This window comes from Chiloscyllium plagiosum, chromosome 37 (genome assembly GCF_004010195.1).
Source record: "Chiloscyllium plagiosum isolate BGI_BamShark_2017 chromosome 37, ASM401019v2, whole genome shotgun sequence".
NCBI classification, from domain to species: domain Eukaryota; kingdom Metazoa; phylum Chordata; class Chondrichthyes; order Orectolobiformes; family Hemiscylliidae; genus Chiloscyllium; species Chiloscyllium plagiosum.
Window position 1 is genome coordinate 2761458 of NC_057746.1, and position 11258 is coordinate 2772715.

Below are 11258 nucleotides of genomic sequence, written 5' to 3' on the forward strand. Positions count from 1 at the left end.
TTTCTCCCCCAGCTCCCCCCCCACCTCATTGCTGCCCCCTCCATACTTCACTTCAACTTTGATGAAGAGTCATCTAGACTTCAAATGTTAGCTTGCTTTCTCTCCATGGATGCTGCCTGACCCACTGAAATCTCCAGCATTTTTTGTTTTCAGCTCAGATTCCAGCATCTGCAGTGATTTTCTCCAATAATACTCTGATACCATATGGGGAGGCATTGCACTGGCAGTGCCACATCTCATTTGGGTTTGTAGTGTGCCAACACCTCAGACAACAATAGCTGCTTCTTCGCTTCCGTGAAGGTCACATCTTGGTTTCAAAACCACTTCCAAGGCTTTTTCAATAGCCAGGATGGAGGCCAGGTTATGTGTGAATTTTCAGAAATAATTCACCTACCCAAGGAAAGACGTAAGCTCCAGGGGCCGGGACATCCTTGATCATCCTCCCTTTATCTTACAGCGAGTGTAACCCGATCTTGTCAACTCTGTAGCCCAAGTTGGTCACTTGAGGTGCCTGGAACATAAATGTTTCCTTCCTAAGATGTACCCCCATCTTGGAGAAATGTTTAAGCACTATGTCCAAATCCCCTAAATGCTCTTTATTTGTCTTCCCAGTTATTAGCATGTCATCCAGATGAATAGTGGCCTGAGGTAAACCTTGTAAAATGTTCACCATCATCCTCTGGAAAATGGCACAGGCTGATGATACCCCAAAAGGGACTCATGTATATTGGTACGAACCCTTATGGGTATTAATTGTAACATACCTCTAGGAATTCACAACAAATTGCAATTGCAGGTATGTATGTGTCATGTTCAGCTTTGTGAAGGACAGAGCCCCCTGCCAGTTTTGCATATAAGTCTTCTATGCAAAGGATTGGGTATTTATCCAGCTGTGAAAAATAGTTCACCATTTGTTTGAAATTCCCATAAAGATGAACCGACCTATTGGGCTTCACAGTCAGTAAGACCGGTGCTGCCTTCCCCAACTGGACTAGTTTCATGATTACTTTACCAGCTTCCTGATTTCTGCCTCTACTTTTAAGGAAGACAAATGGCATTGGGCAGGCCTTGCAGAATAGTGGAATTGCTTCTTGGCCCTTAGACAGTCCCTAGACCTCCCTGAAAAATGTCCAGATATTTAATTAGGACTTCACTCAGGTAGCCATTTTTCTAGTCAAAGAATGTTGAGCCAATCAAGTTGAATCTTTCTCAAACAATTTCACCCCATCAAGCTTGAGCCCGAGCCTTTTACTATAATCAGTGGTAATTGAACTAACAGCTTTTCATTAGAGGCCAGAACTGAACTTGTAGTTAATTTGTACGGGTTCCCCACTGTAGGTTCTCAGCCTGATCAAGGCCTTATGCAAACTTAAGGGCTGCAGTCCAGAGCAAATGTTGGTAAATGATTGGTTCTGTAATCACTGATACAGCCCCGCCAGTATCGACTTCCATTAGAATTGGGTGACCATTTATCCAGACTTTTATTTTGATTGGTTCTGATTTGGATGTTGCTAAGCAGTTTGACTATTCCAAACCAGCTATGGATGGACTTTCCAGGGTGTGCACTCTCCTGGAAACTGGCTATGAATTCTTTTACTCAGTTCAGGTCTAGTGGGACTCTTTTGCAATCTCAAGTCCATATACTGGCAGCAACTACAATGCCCTGCCAGCCTAGACCCTCGAGAAAATTTTAATCATTTGACCAAAGACAAGCTTTGTTTTGTGGTTTTGCTGTGGACTGACCTAGGGACCTTCTGTTCAGGAAATGACCTGAGTGAGGCTATGTAATTGCCTTCAGTCAAATGGTGTTTGCCAAGCTCAGTCCATCGGCATACCCTGTAACTCATAAGCTCCACTTGCCGCATGACAAAGGCAGTTGTAATGTCTGTTTGAAGTCCAGTTAGACTTAAGCTAGGAGGCACGTTTGCCTGGTTATATCATCAATTCCACATAACAAAGATCTCTCAGCATCTCACTTACGGTTAAATCAAAATCAGGTGCCTCTGCCAGTCATCCTAACCTTATCAAACATCCTGATACAGATTCCCTTGGTTCTTAAACTTTAGATTTAGATTAGATTACAGTGTGGAAACAGGCCCTTCGGCCCAACAAGTCCACACCAACCCGCCGAAGCGAAACCCACCCATACCCCTACATTTATCCCTTACCTAACACTACGGGCAATTTAGTATGGCCAATTCACCTGACCCTGCACATCTTTGGACTGTGGGAGGAAACCGGAGCACCCGGAGGAAACCCACGCAGACACGGGGAGAACGTGCAAACTCCACACAGTCAGTCGCCTGAGGCGGGAATTCAACCCGGGTCTCTGGCGCTGTGAGGCAGCGGTGCTAACCACTGTGCCACCGTGCCGCCCACTGTGCCACCGTGCCGCCCACATGTTGAATAAAACCAGTCATGTCTCAGAATTAGAGGAGGTTTGGGAGTCGTAATATTCCTTAACTAAATCTGTCAACTCTTGAAAGGTTTTATCATTTGGTGTCTCTGGGAAGATTAGGTTCCCAATAACCAAAAAACTGCAGGTCCACACGATGTCAGGAGAATTACTCGTTGGTTTTCGTCTGCTCCAGTGTCGTTTTCCATAAAGAATAATACATTCTTTCCACATACTGGGCCAGGTCTTCAACAGTAGGATCGAACAATTCAAGCTTCCCAAGTAACGATATGATGACAGAAATGTTTACTCCAATTCAAAGACAACTGTTGCGAGTGAATAACTTCAGGGGTGTATTTTTCTCTCATCATTGAAATAACTCCTGTCACTAAGTCACCTTTTACTTACATGTTAATAGTACATGACACTGACCCAGCTAGCACAGACCTGGCTTCCAGAGTGAGCAGAACCTCCAACATACCCGTTAATATCTGTCAACCAAGGCTTCCTGATTGATCCGGGTCAACAGCGCTAATCAGGGAACTCATATTCCATGGGGTCCATCTGGCTGAGCTCATTCCAATCACAACAATGTGGATCTGATCAAGCAATTACTGCAGACACCCCTTCTTTAAGGAGAGTATTTAGGACTTTTTGAAAGTAGCCACATTGTCTGCCTCTGATCACTATCCAGTGACTCTGCTGGAAACAGAGGATGTGTGACAGTCAAGTGAGGAAAAAGAACATATTTGTATCTGATTCCCCACATACGAGAATAACAGACTGGCACTCACTGTAGAACAGTCTCTGTCTGAGGAGTCAGCCTCTTCAGCAAAGGAGGAGAGGGAGTTGGAGGAAATCATGTTTCCTTTTCCTGTTTTACAGAAGGATTGCACTGTACTACACCAGAGAATACAGAGTGGATAGACACTGCAGATAGATTCTGACCATCGCCCAGTGAACAACTGCACAACTGTGGAAAGACATCCAGTTCTTTCACAGCATTGCTCAACACAGAGAAGGTTGGGCAGTGAAACCATCATCTGGAAATTGGTCAGGTCAGGGAAACTTTGATTTATCATCAGATCTAAAACTGGTCAGTGGTGGGCAGCCTTCGATCAGAACCAGCCTTTCTGAAGGTTTGCCTGTGGGCGATCGGTATGACTGGCTCGAAGTGTGGTGAGAGCTTCAATCATTCATCGCATCTCATGAACCACTGACTCATTCCTACAGGTGAAGGCCTATTCAATTATGAGGTGAGTGAGGAGGGCCCCACAGGTTCCTTGGCTAAGATATATCTTTTAGACACACGATTAACACACAGACAGCTACATGGAAGAGAAACCATTCAAATGTGAGATTTGTGATAAATCTTTCATGACCTCCACAAGGCTCCTGACACACCAGATGATTCACACTGGGGACAAACCCTTCAGGTGTGAGGTTTGTGAGAAGGCTTTCACTCACTCCTCCCATCTCCTGAGGCACCAGAGAATTCACACAGGGCAGAAACCATTCATGTGTGAGATCTGTAACAAATCATTCTCAGACTCATCAAACCTACGCACACACCAACGCATTCACACAGGGGAAAAACCATTCACATGCAAGGTGTGTGACAAAGCATTCTCAGACTTATCGAATCTACGCAGACATCAACGGATTCACACTGGGGAGAAACCATTCATATGTGACATTTGTGATAAATCATTCTCAGAATCATCACACCTCTATGGGCACCGACGCATTCATACAGGGCAGAAACCATTTCTATGTGAGGTGTGTAACAAATCATTCTACGATTCATCAACTCTGCGCAAGCACCAACGCATTCACACGGGGGAGAAACCATTTGCCTGTGAGACATGTGACAAATCATTCTCGCAGTCATCAGCACTTCGCATCCACCGTCGTTTTCACACAGGGGAGAAACCATTTACATGTGAAGGCTGTGACAAATCATTCTCGACATCTTCTCAACTCTGTACACACCAACGCATTCACACTGGGGAGAAACCATTCAAGTGTGAGATGTGTGACAAATCATTCTCAAGGTCATCTAACCTCCTACTACATTGGAGACTCCACACAGGGGATTAGCCTTCAAGTATGAAGTTTATAGTAAACCTTTTATAACATCTTTAACCCTCCTGAGAGCTCAAGAGATCTCCTGAACTACCAGTGTATTCACACCAGACAGAAAACATTCGGGGATGAGTCTTTCACACTGTCACCATATCTCCTGGCCCATGAACAGTTATAAATGAGAGAAACCTCTCAGGGTGAATTCTCTAATAAACTTTAATATGATTCTTGGACCTCCTGTTACATCAGTGAACCCACACAGGAGCAATCTAGTCATGTTCTTGCTAAGGTGTCCTCAGAGTGTTTACCTGTACCCAGTCTCATTGTGCAGGATGTTCAGTGGGACTGGGACACAGAACAAGAAGCAGCTTTCACTCCCATCAAACAACTAGTGATGACATCACCAGTGCTGAGGGATTATGATGTAACAATGGAGTGACCCTGCAGTGTGATGTCAGTGAAACAGGACTTGGAGTAACCCCCAGGCAGTGAGGACAACCCGCTGTGTTTGTATCCAGAGGGTTTACACAAACTGAACAACACTACACAGATTGAGAAAGAGAGACTGGATATTATCTTTGCTTGTGACAACTTCAACCAGCACCTTTTTGGGAGAGAGAAAATGGTGATAAGCATCTTTCTCAAATCACTTCTATCTGTTTCAAAGTGATTGCAACCAGTGTTACTTCATTTAAGAGATATCACTTGGAAGTGAAGTACAAGCAGATGTACACAAATGACATGCCGTTGAGAGCTGCATTTTTTCTAAAGGAAGTTGATGCTGGTGTAGACTGTGAAATCTTCCATATTCAACAGGAAGCAACAGCATGATATGCTCTGGATGCCAACAATCCAGCAGAGACATTGAATCTGACAATCTAGATCAAACTCCACAACAAGATGCAACTCTGCCAATATTATAGAAAGTTGTGATGAAAGGGTAGCCTGCAACTATTCGAAGGCACCCTTGTTACATTAAGAGAGTATTGGACAAACAGAGATGAAGTGATTGCTCAAGATGGAATCTTGTGCAAAGGGAGCTGGTCATTATTCATAAAGAGATGCGAAAGGAGATCCTGAAACACATCCCACACGAGCCATCAAAGAATTGAGCCTAGTCTGAGGAAGGTAAGAGAAGTGCTGCACTGGTCAAATTTGAGCAAGAGAATGAAGGATCACATTGGCCAGTGCAGTGTTTGTAACGAACATCAAGCCAAAGGAGATAAAGAGCTGCTCATGACTCCTGACATCCCACACTGCCTATGGATGAAGCTTGGAGTACAGCCCTTCACTCTCACTGGAACTGATTATCTCGTCACAGTCATAGAGTCAGCACGGAAACAGACCCTTCGGTTCAACCCGTGCATGCCGACCAGATATCCCAACCCAATCTAGTCCCATCTGCCAGCACCCAGCCCATATCCCTCTAAACCCTTCCTATTCATATATCCATCCAAATGCCTTTTAAATGTTGCAATTGTACCAGCCTCCACCACATCCTCTGACAGCTCATTCCATACATGTACCACCCTCTGCATGAAAATGTTGCCCCTTAGGTCTCTTTTATATCTTTCCCCTCTCACCCTAAACCTATGCCCTCTAGTTCTGGACTCTCCAATTCCAGGGAAAAGACTTTGTCTATTTATCCTATCCATGCCCTTCATTAATTTGTAAACCTCTATAAGGTCACCCCTCAGCCTCCGACGCTCCAGGGAAAACGGCCCCAGCCTGTTCAGCCTCTCCCTGGCGCTCAAATCCTCCAACCCTGGCAACATCCTTGTAAATCTTTTCTGAACCCTTTCAAGTTTCACGTCATCTTTCAGATAGGAAGGAGACTATAATTGCAAGCAATACTCTATCAGTGGCCTAACCAATGTCCTGTACAGCCGCAACATGACCTCCCAACTCTTGTACTCAATACTCTGACCAATAAAAGAAAGCATACCAAACGCCTTCTTCACTATCCCATCAACAACTATTCAGACTGGGTGTCTGAAAGCACACTTCAAACATTGTAACATTCCTGACGTGTGACCAGTGACAGTGATCTCAATTCACGAGTGAAAAATTCAGACAGTTCATGAATGATTGGGAAATGCAACATCACACAAGATCTCCACAGTATCCCCAGTCAAATGGAAAGTCTGAGGCTGAATGAAAGACAGTTGGGGCAATGTATTACCATGGTCAGGGAATTACTTTTTAATATGGAGATCACAGGCTGGGTCAACATTTATTGCTCATCCTAGGAAACCCTTGAGAAGGTGGTGCTCGTGGGGAATGGGTTATCAGACAGGAAACAGAAAGTGGGCATAAGCAGAACATTTTCAAATTCTGAGGCAGAGGAATAATACAAGAATCAATGCTGGAAACTCCGCTATGGACAAACTATAGTGATGACTTAGATAAATCAACAAAAAGTAATTGTCTAGGTTTGCTAATGATACAATGCTGGATGGAAAGTGAAGCTGTGGGGAGGATATAGAAGGGCTATTAAGATATATGAACAGGTTAATTGAGTCAACAAAAAGATGGTAAATAGGGTGTAATGTCAGACGTGTGAAGATATTAACCTTAGTTATAGCAATGAAAGACAGAGTATTTTTGAAAAGATGAGAAACTTACAGGTGTTGGTGTTCAAAGAGAATTTCAGTACTCCTACTCACAGATGTTAGTGTGCAGGTACAGCAAGCAATTAGGAAGCTAAATAACAAGGTGGTCATTAGTGCAAGAGGATTGGAGAATGGGAATAAAGAAATCATGCAAATGTACAGGATTTTGCTAAGACTACATCTGGAGGATTGTCTGCTGTTGATCTCCACTTTCAAGAAAGGATGTGATTCCATTGGAGGTAGTGTAGGGACGGTTCTGGGATTGGACCTGGGATAATGGATGTCCTGTGATGAGAGGCTGAGTAATATGGATTGATATTGACTGGAGTCGAGAGTGTGGTGGTGGAAAAGCACTGCAGGTCAGGCAGTATCCGAAGAGCAGGAGAATCGACGTTTCGGGCAAGGGCCCTTCATCAGGAATGAGGCATGTGAGCCGAGCAGGTGAAGAGATAAATGGGAGGGGGTGGGTCTGGGAGCTGAGAATGCGATAGGTAGATGGAGGTGGGGTAATGGTGATAGGTGGAGAGGAGGGTGGAGTAGATAGGTGGGAAGGAAGATGGACAGGTAGGACAGGTCATGAGGGCACTGCCGAGTTGGAAAGTTGGAACTGGGATAAGGTGGGGGGAGGGGAAATGAGGAAACAGGTGAAATCCACATTGATGCCGTGTGGTTAGAGGTCTCAAGGTGTTCTTCCTCCAGTGATTAGGGTGTGGCGATGGAGGAGGCCCAGGACTTGCATATCCTTGGCGGGGTGGGAGGGGGAGTTCAGCAGAACGAGAGACGATCTAATTGAAACAAACACGATTGTGAAGGGGCTTGAATCGTGGACACTGCGAAATTGTTTCAATTGGTCAGGGAATCTAGATCATAGAGGCACAGTCTCAGGATAGGGTACTAATCATTTAGGATTGAGATGAGGAGAAATTGTTTTATATGAAGGGTTGTGAATCTTTGAAGTGCTCCATCCCAGAGCATTGTGGATCCTCCACATTGTGAGTATTGTTATTAAAGCTGGATAGACAGATATTTGGTCTCTCAAGGGACCATTGGATCTGGGGGATTTGGAAGGGTGACAGAAGTATCAAAACTAGAATTGAATCCAAAACTAGCCATGATCATGTTGAATGGTAGAGCAAGCTCAATGGCCTCCCCTGTTTTATTTGATCCTGCCAAAGGAATTTTCAAAACATCACCCAGATTCAAACATCACCCACTGAAGACATCGAAAGTTGTCCAGTGCAGCAACTAGTGTCAGATTGCACCCAGACTCATCTTCCAATAGCGAAACAACAAGAGGCTAGAGGTAGGAATAGCAGTAATTGACAGGCTCAAAGTGAAATGACAAAGCCAGAGCTAATTTTGGTAAAGCTAATTTTTGCTTTCGTTAAGAGTTGAACAGAGTGTAACTAATCAACACAAGTCAATTGATGTGGTAGCTTCAGACTGGAATGTCAACATAGTCACTTCAAATTTACATTGTGAAAGTGAATGACCAGATAAATTGTCACAACCACAGATATCTCTGTAAACAGAGAAGCAGACAGCTGATGAGATACATTTGATTTTAAACATACAAATTAGAAGTAAATGTAGACAATTCAGACCCTCAAAAATGCTCTGCTTTTCAAGAAGATCCTAGCTGATCAGTTTGTGTTTCAAATTTCCCACTTATCCCTGATAACCTTTGATTTTTCTGAACTAGAATCTATCTGCACTTCCACCTTAAAATATTTAATGACCATGTCTCTACCAACTTATGAGCTCGAGTCGTACAAATCTCTGAGAGGAAAGCATTCTTCTTATTTCTATCCTATAAAGGATACCCCAAACTTTTAAAAAGTGACTCTCTAACATGTGGAAGCATCCTTTCCATGTTCACTTTGTCAAGATTGTTCGGAATCATATCCACTTCAATCAACCAACCCTCAATCTTCTAAACTCACTGGAATGAAACTCAGTCTGTCCAATCTGTCCTCTAATGTCAAACTGCTCATTCCAGGTATTGTTCCAGAGACCCCCTCAGTCCTGAAATAAGGAGATCAAAACTGCACACGTTATTTGAGATGTGGTCTTTGTGAAAACTGCGTACATTGGAATTTGAGTCATCACAGATCCAAATGATGTTAGTTAATTCTGTGAATGGTTGTGCCTAAAAAAAATTAGTGTCCTTCTGAAACAGTGTCTAAATCCAGCATTATGTCAGACAGCAAGGGTCTTCAGACTCCTCATTTTGCTAATGGAAAGATGCTTATATCATCGTTCCTTTAGTGTCTGTGGGTCAAATTCCTGGATCCCCTTCCCTAACAGCATTGTGGTTCTACCTGCAGCACATGGATTGTACCCGTTCAAGAAGGCAGCTCACCACCATCTTTTGAGAGCACCTAGGGATGGGCAATAAATGCTGGAGTTACCAGCAATGCTCACATCCTCTGAATGAATTTGAAAAGGACCCACTGAATTGTTTCCACATCCACAAGAAAGAAACTGTCAAGAATCAGATAAGTAGAACCTTGAAGAGTTGATATGCAGATATAATTCTCCAGACCTGACTGTCTCTAACGCATAGTGTCGGAAAACAGGTTGAAACTTTGCTTGCTGGATGTTCCAAATCATGCCAACTATCTTCTGTATTTGGGTAGCTTGAATTGTGTTTGTTATTTCTTCTGTTGTGTAATAAACTTCTGTTGTGCGATTAAAAAAAATCTACAGCCTTTTGTGAACACATCTCAATCACTAACCAGGGAACAGGAGAATCGACGTTTCGGGCATAAGCCCTTCCTGAAGAAGGGCTTATGCCCGAAACGTCGATTCTCCTGTTCCCTGGATGCTGCCTGAACTGCTGCGCTTTTCCAGCAACACATTTTCAGCTCTGATCTCCAGCATCTGCAGACCTCACTTTCCCCTCAATCACTAACCACCAAATTTGGGAATATAGAACATAGAACATTACAGTGCAGTACAGGCCCTTTGGCACTCTATGTTGCACTGATCTGTGAAATCAATCTGAAGCCCATCTCACCCACACTATTCCATTTTCATCCATATGTTTATCCAATGATCATTTAAATGCCCTTAAAGTTGGCGAGTCTACTAGTTTTGCAGGCAGTGCATTCCACAACCCTACTATTCTCTGAGTAAAGAACCAGCTTGTACCAGTTTTGTACAGCTGCAACATGACTTCATGGCTCCGAAACCCGATCCTTCTACCAATAAAAGCTAACACACTATATGCCTTCTTTACAACCCTATCAACCTGGGTGGCAACTTTTAGGGATCTATGTACATGGACACCGAGATCTCTCTGCTCATCTGGACTACCAAGAATCTTACCATTGGCCCAGTACCTTGTATTCTTGTTGCTCCTTCTAAAGTGAATCACCTCATGCTTTTCAGCATTAAACTCCATTTGCTGCCTCTCAGCCCAGCTCTGCAGCTTACATATGTCCCTCTGTAACCTGCACTATCTTTCGGCACGATCCACAACTCCACTGACCTTAGTGTCATCCGCAAATTTACTAACCCATCATTCTATGTCCTCCTCCAGGTTATTTATAAAAATGACAAACAGCAGTGGCCCCAAAACAGATCCTTGCAGTACACTACTAGTAACTCAACTCCAGGATGAACATTTCCCATCAACCACCACCCTCTGTCTTCTTTTAGCGAGCCAATTTCTGATCCAAACCGAGACTGATTAACGAGGTGAGATCTCGTGGAATACAGGGAGAACTAACTCAAAGTTTGGATGCAGAACTGGCTCAAAGGTAGTTTTTCAGACTGGAGGCCTGTGATCAGTGGAGTGCCACAAGAATCACTGCTGGGTCCACTACTTTTCATCATTTATATACATGATTTGGATGTGAGCATAAGAGGTACAGTTAGTAAGTTTGCAGATGACACCAAAATTGGAGGTGTAGTGGATGGCGAAGGAGGTTACCTCAGATTGCAATGGGGTCTTGATCAGATGGGCCAATGGGCTGAGAAGTGGCAGATAAGAGTTTAATTTAGATAAATGCGAGGTGCTGCATTTTGGGAAAGCAAATCTTAGCAGGACTTATACACTTAATGGTAAGGTCCGAGGGAGTGTTGCTGAACAAAGAGACCTTGGAGTGCAGGTTCCTAGCTCCTTGAAAGTGGAGTCACAAGTAGATAGAATAGTGAAGAAG

At 43.7% G+C, this 11258-nt stretch overlaps 2 protein-coding genes across 7 annotated transcripts in view; both read left to right on the top strand.

Annotated features, from left to right (window-relative positions):
* Positions 1 to 5029, top strand: part of LOC122541632 (zinc finger protein 271-like) — an 11011-nt gene extending 5982 nt beyond the window's left edge. For all 3 annotated transcript variants that reach the window (XM_043678552.1, XM_043678550.1, XM_043678551.1), the window contains exon 2: positions 3281 to 5029. In XM_043678552.1, the coding sequence (XP_043534487.1) occupies positions 3728 to 4495 (768 nt within the window). In that variant the 5' untranslated portion in view covers positions 3281 to 3727 and the 3' untranslated portion in view covers positions 4496 to 5029. The remainder of the gene's footprint in view (positions 1 to 3280) is intronic.
* Positions 1 to 11258, top strand: part of LOC122541578 (zinc finger protein 271-like) — a 652600-nt gene that overhangs the window by 53743 nt on the left and 587599 nt on the right. The gene's annotated exons all lie outside the window — the stretch shown is intronic.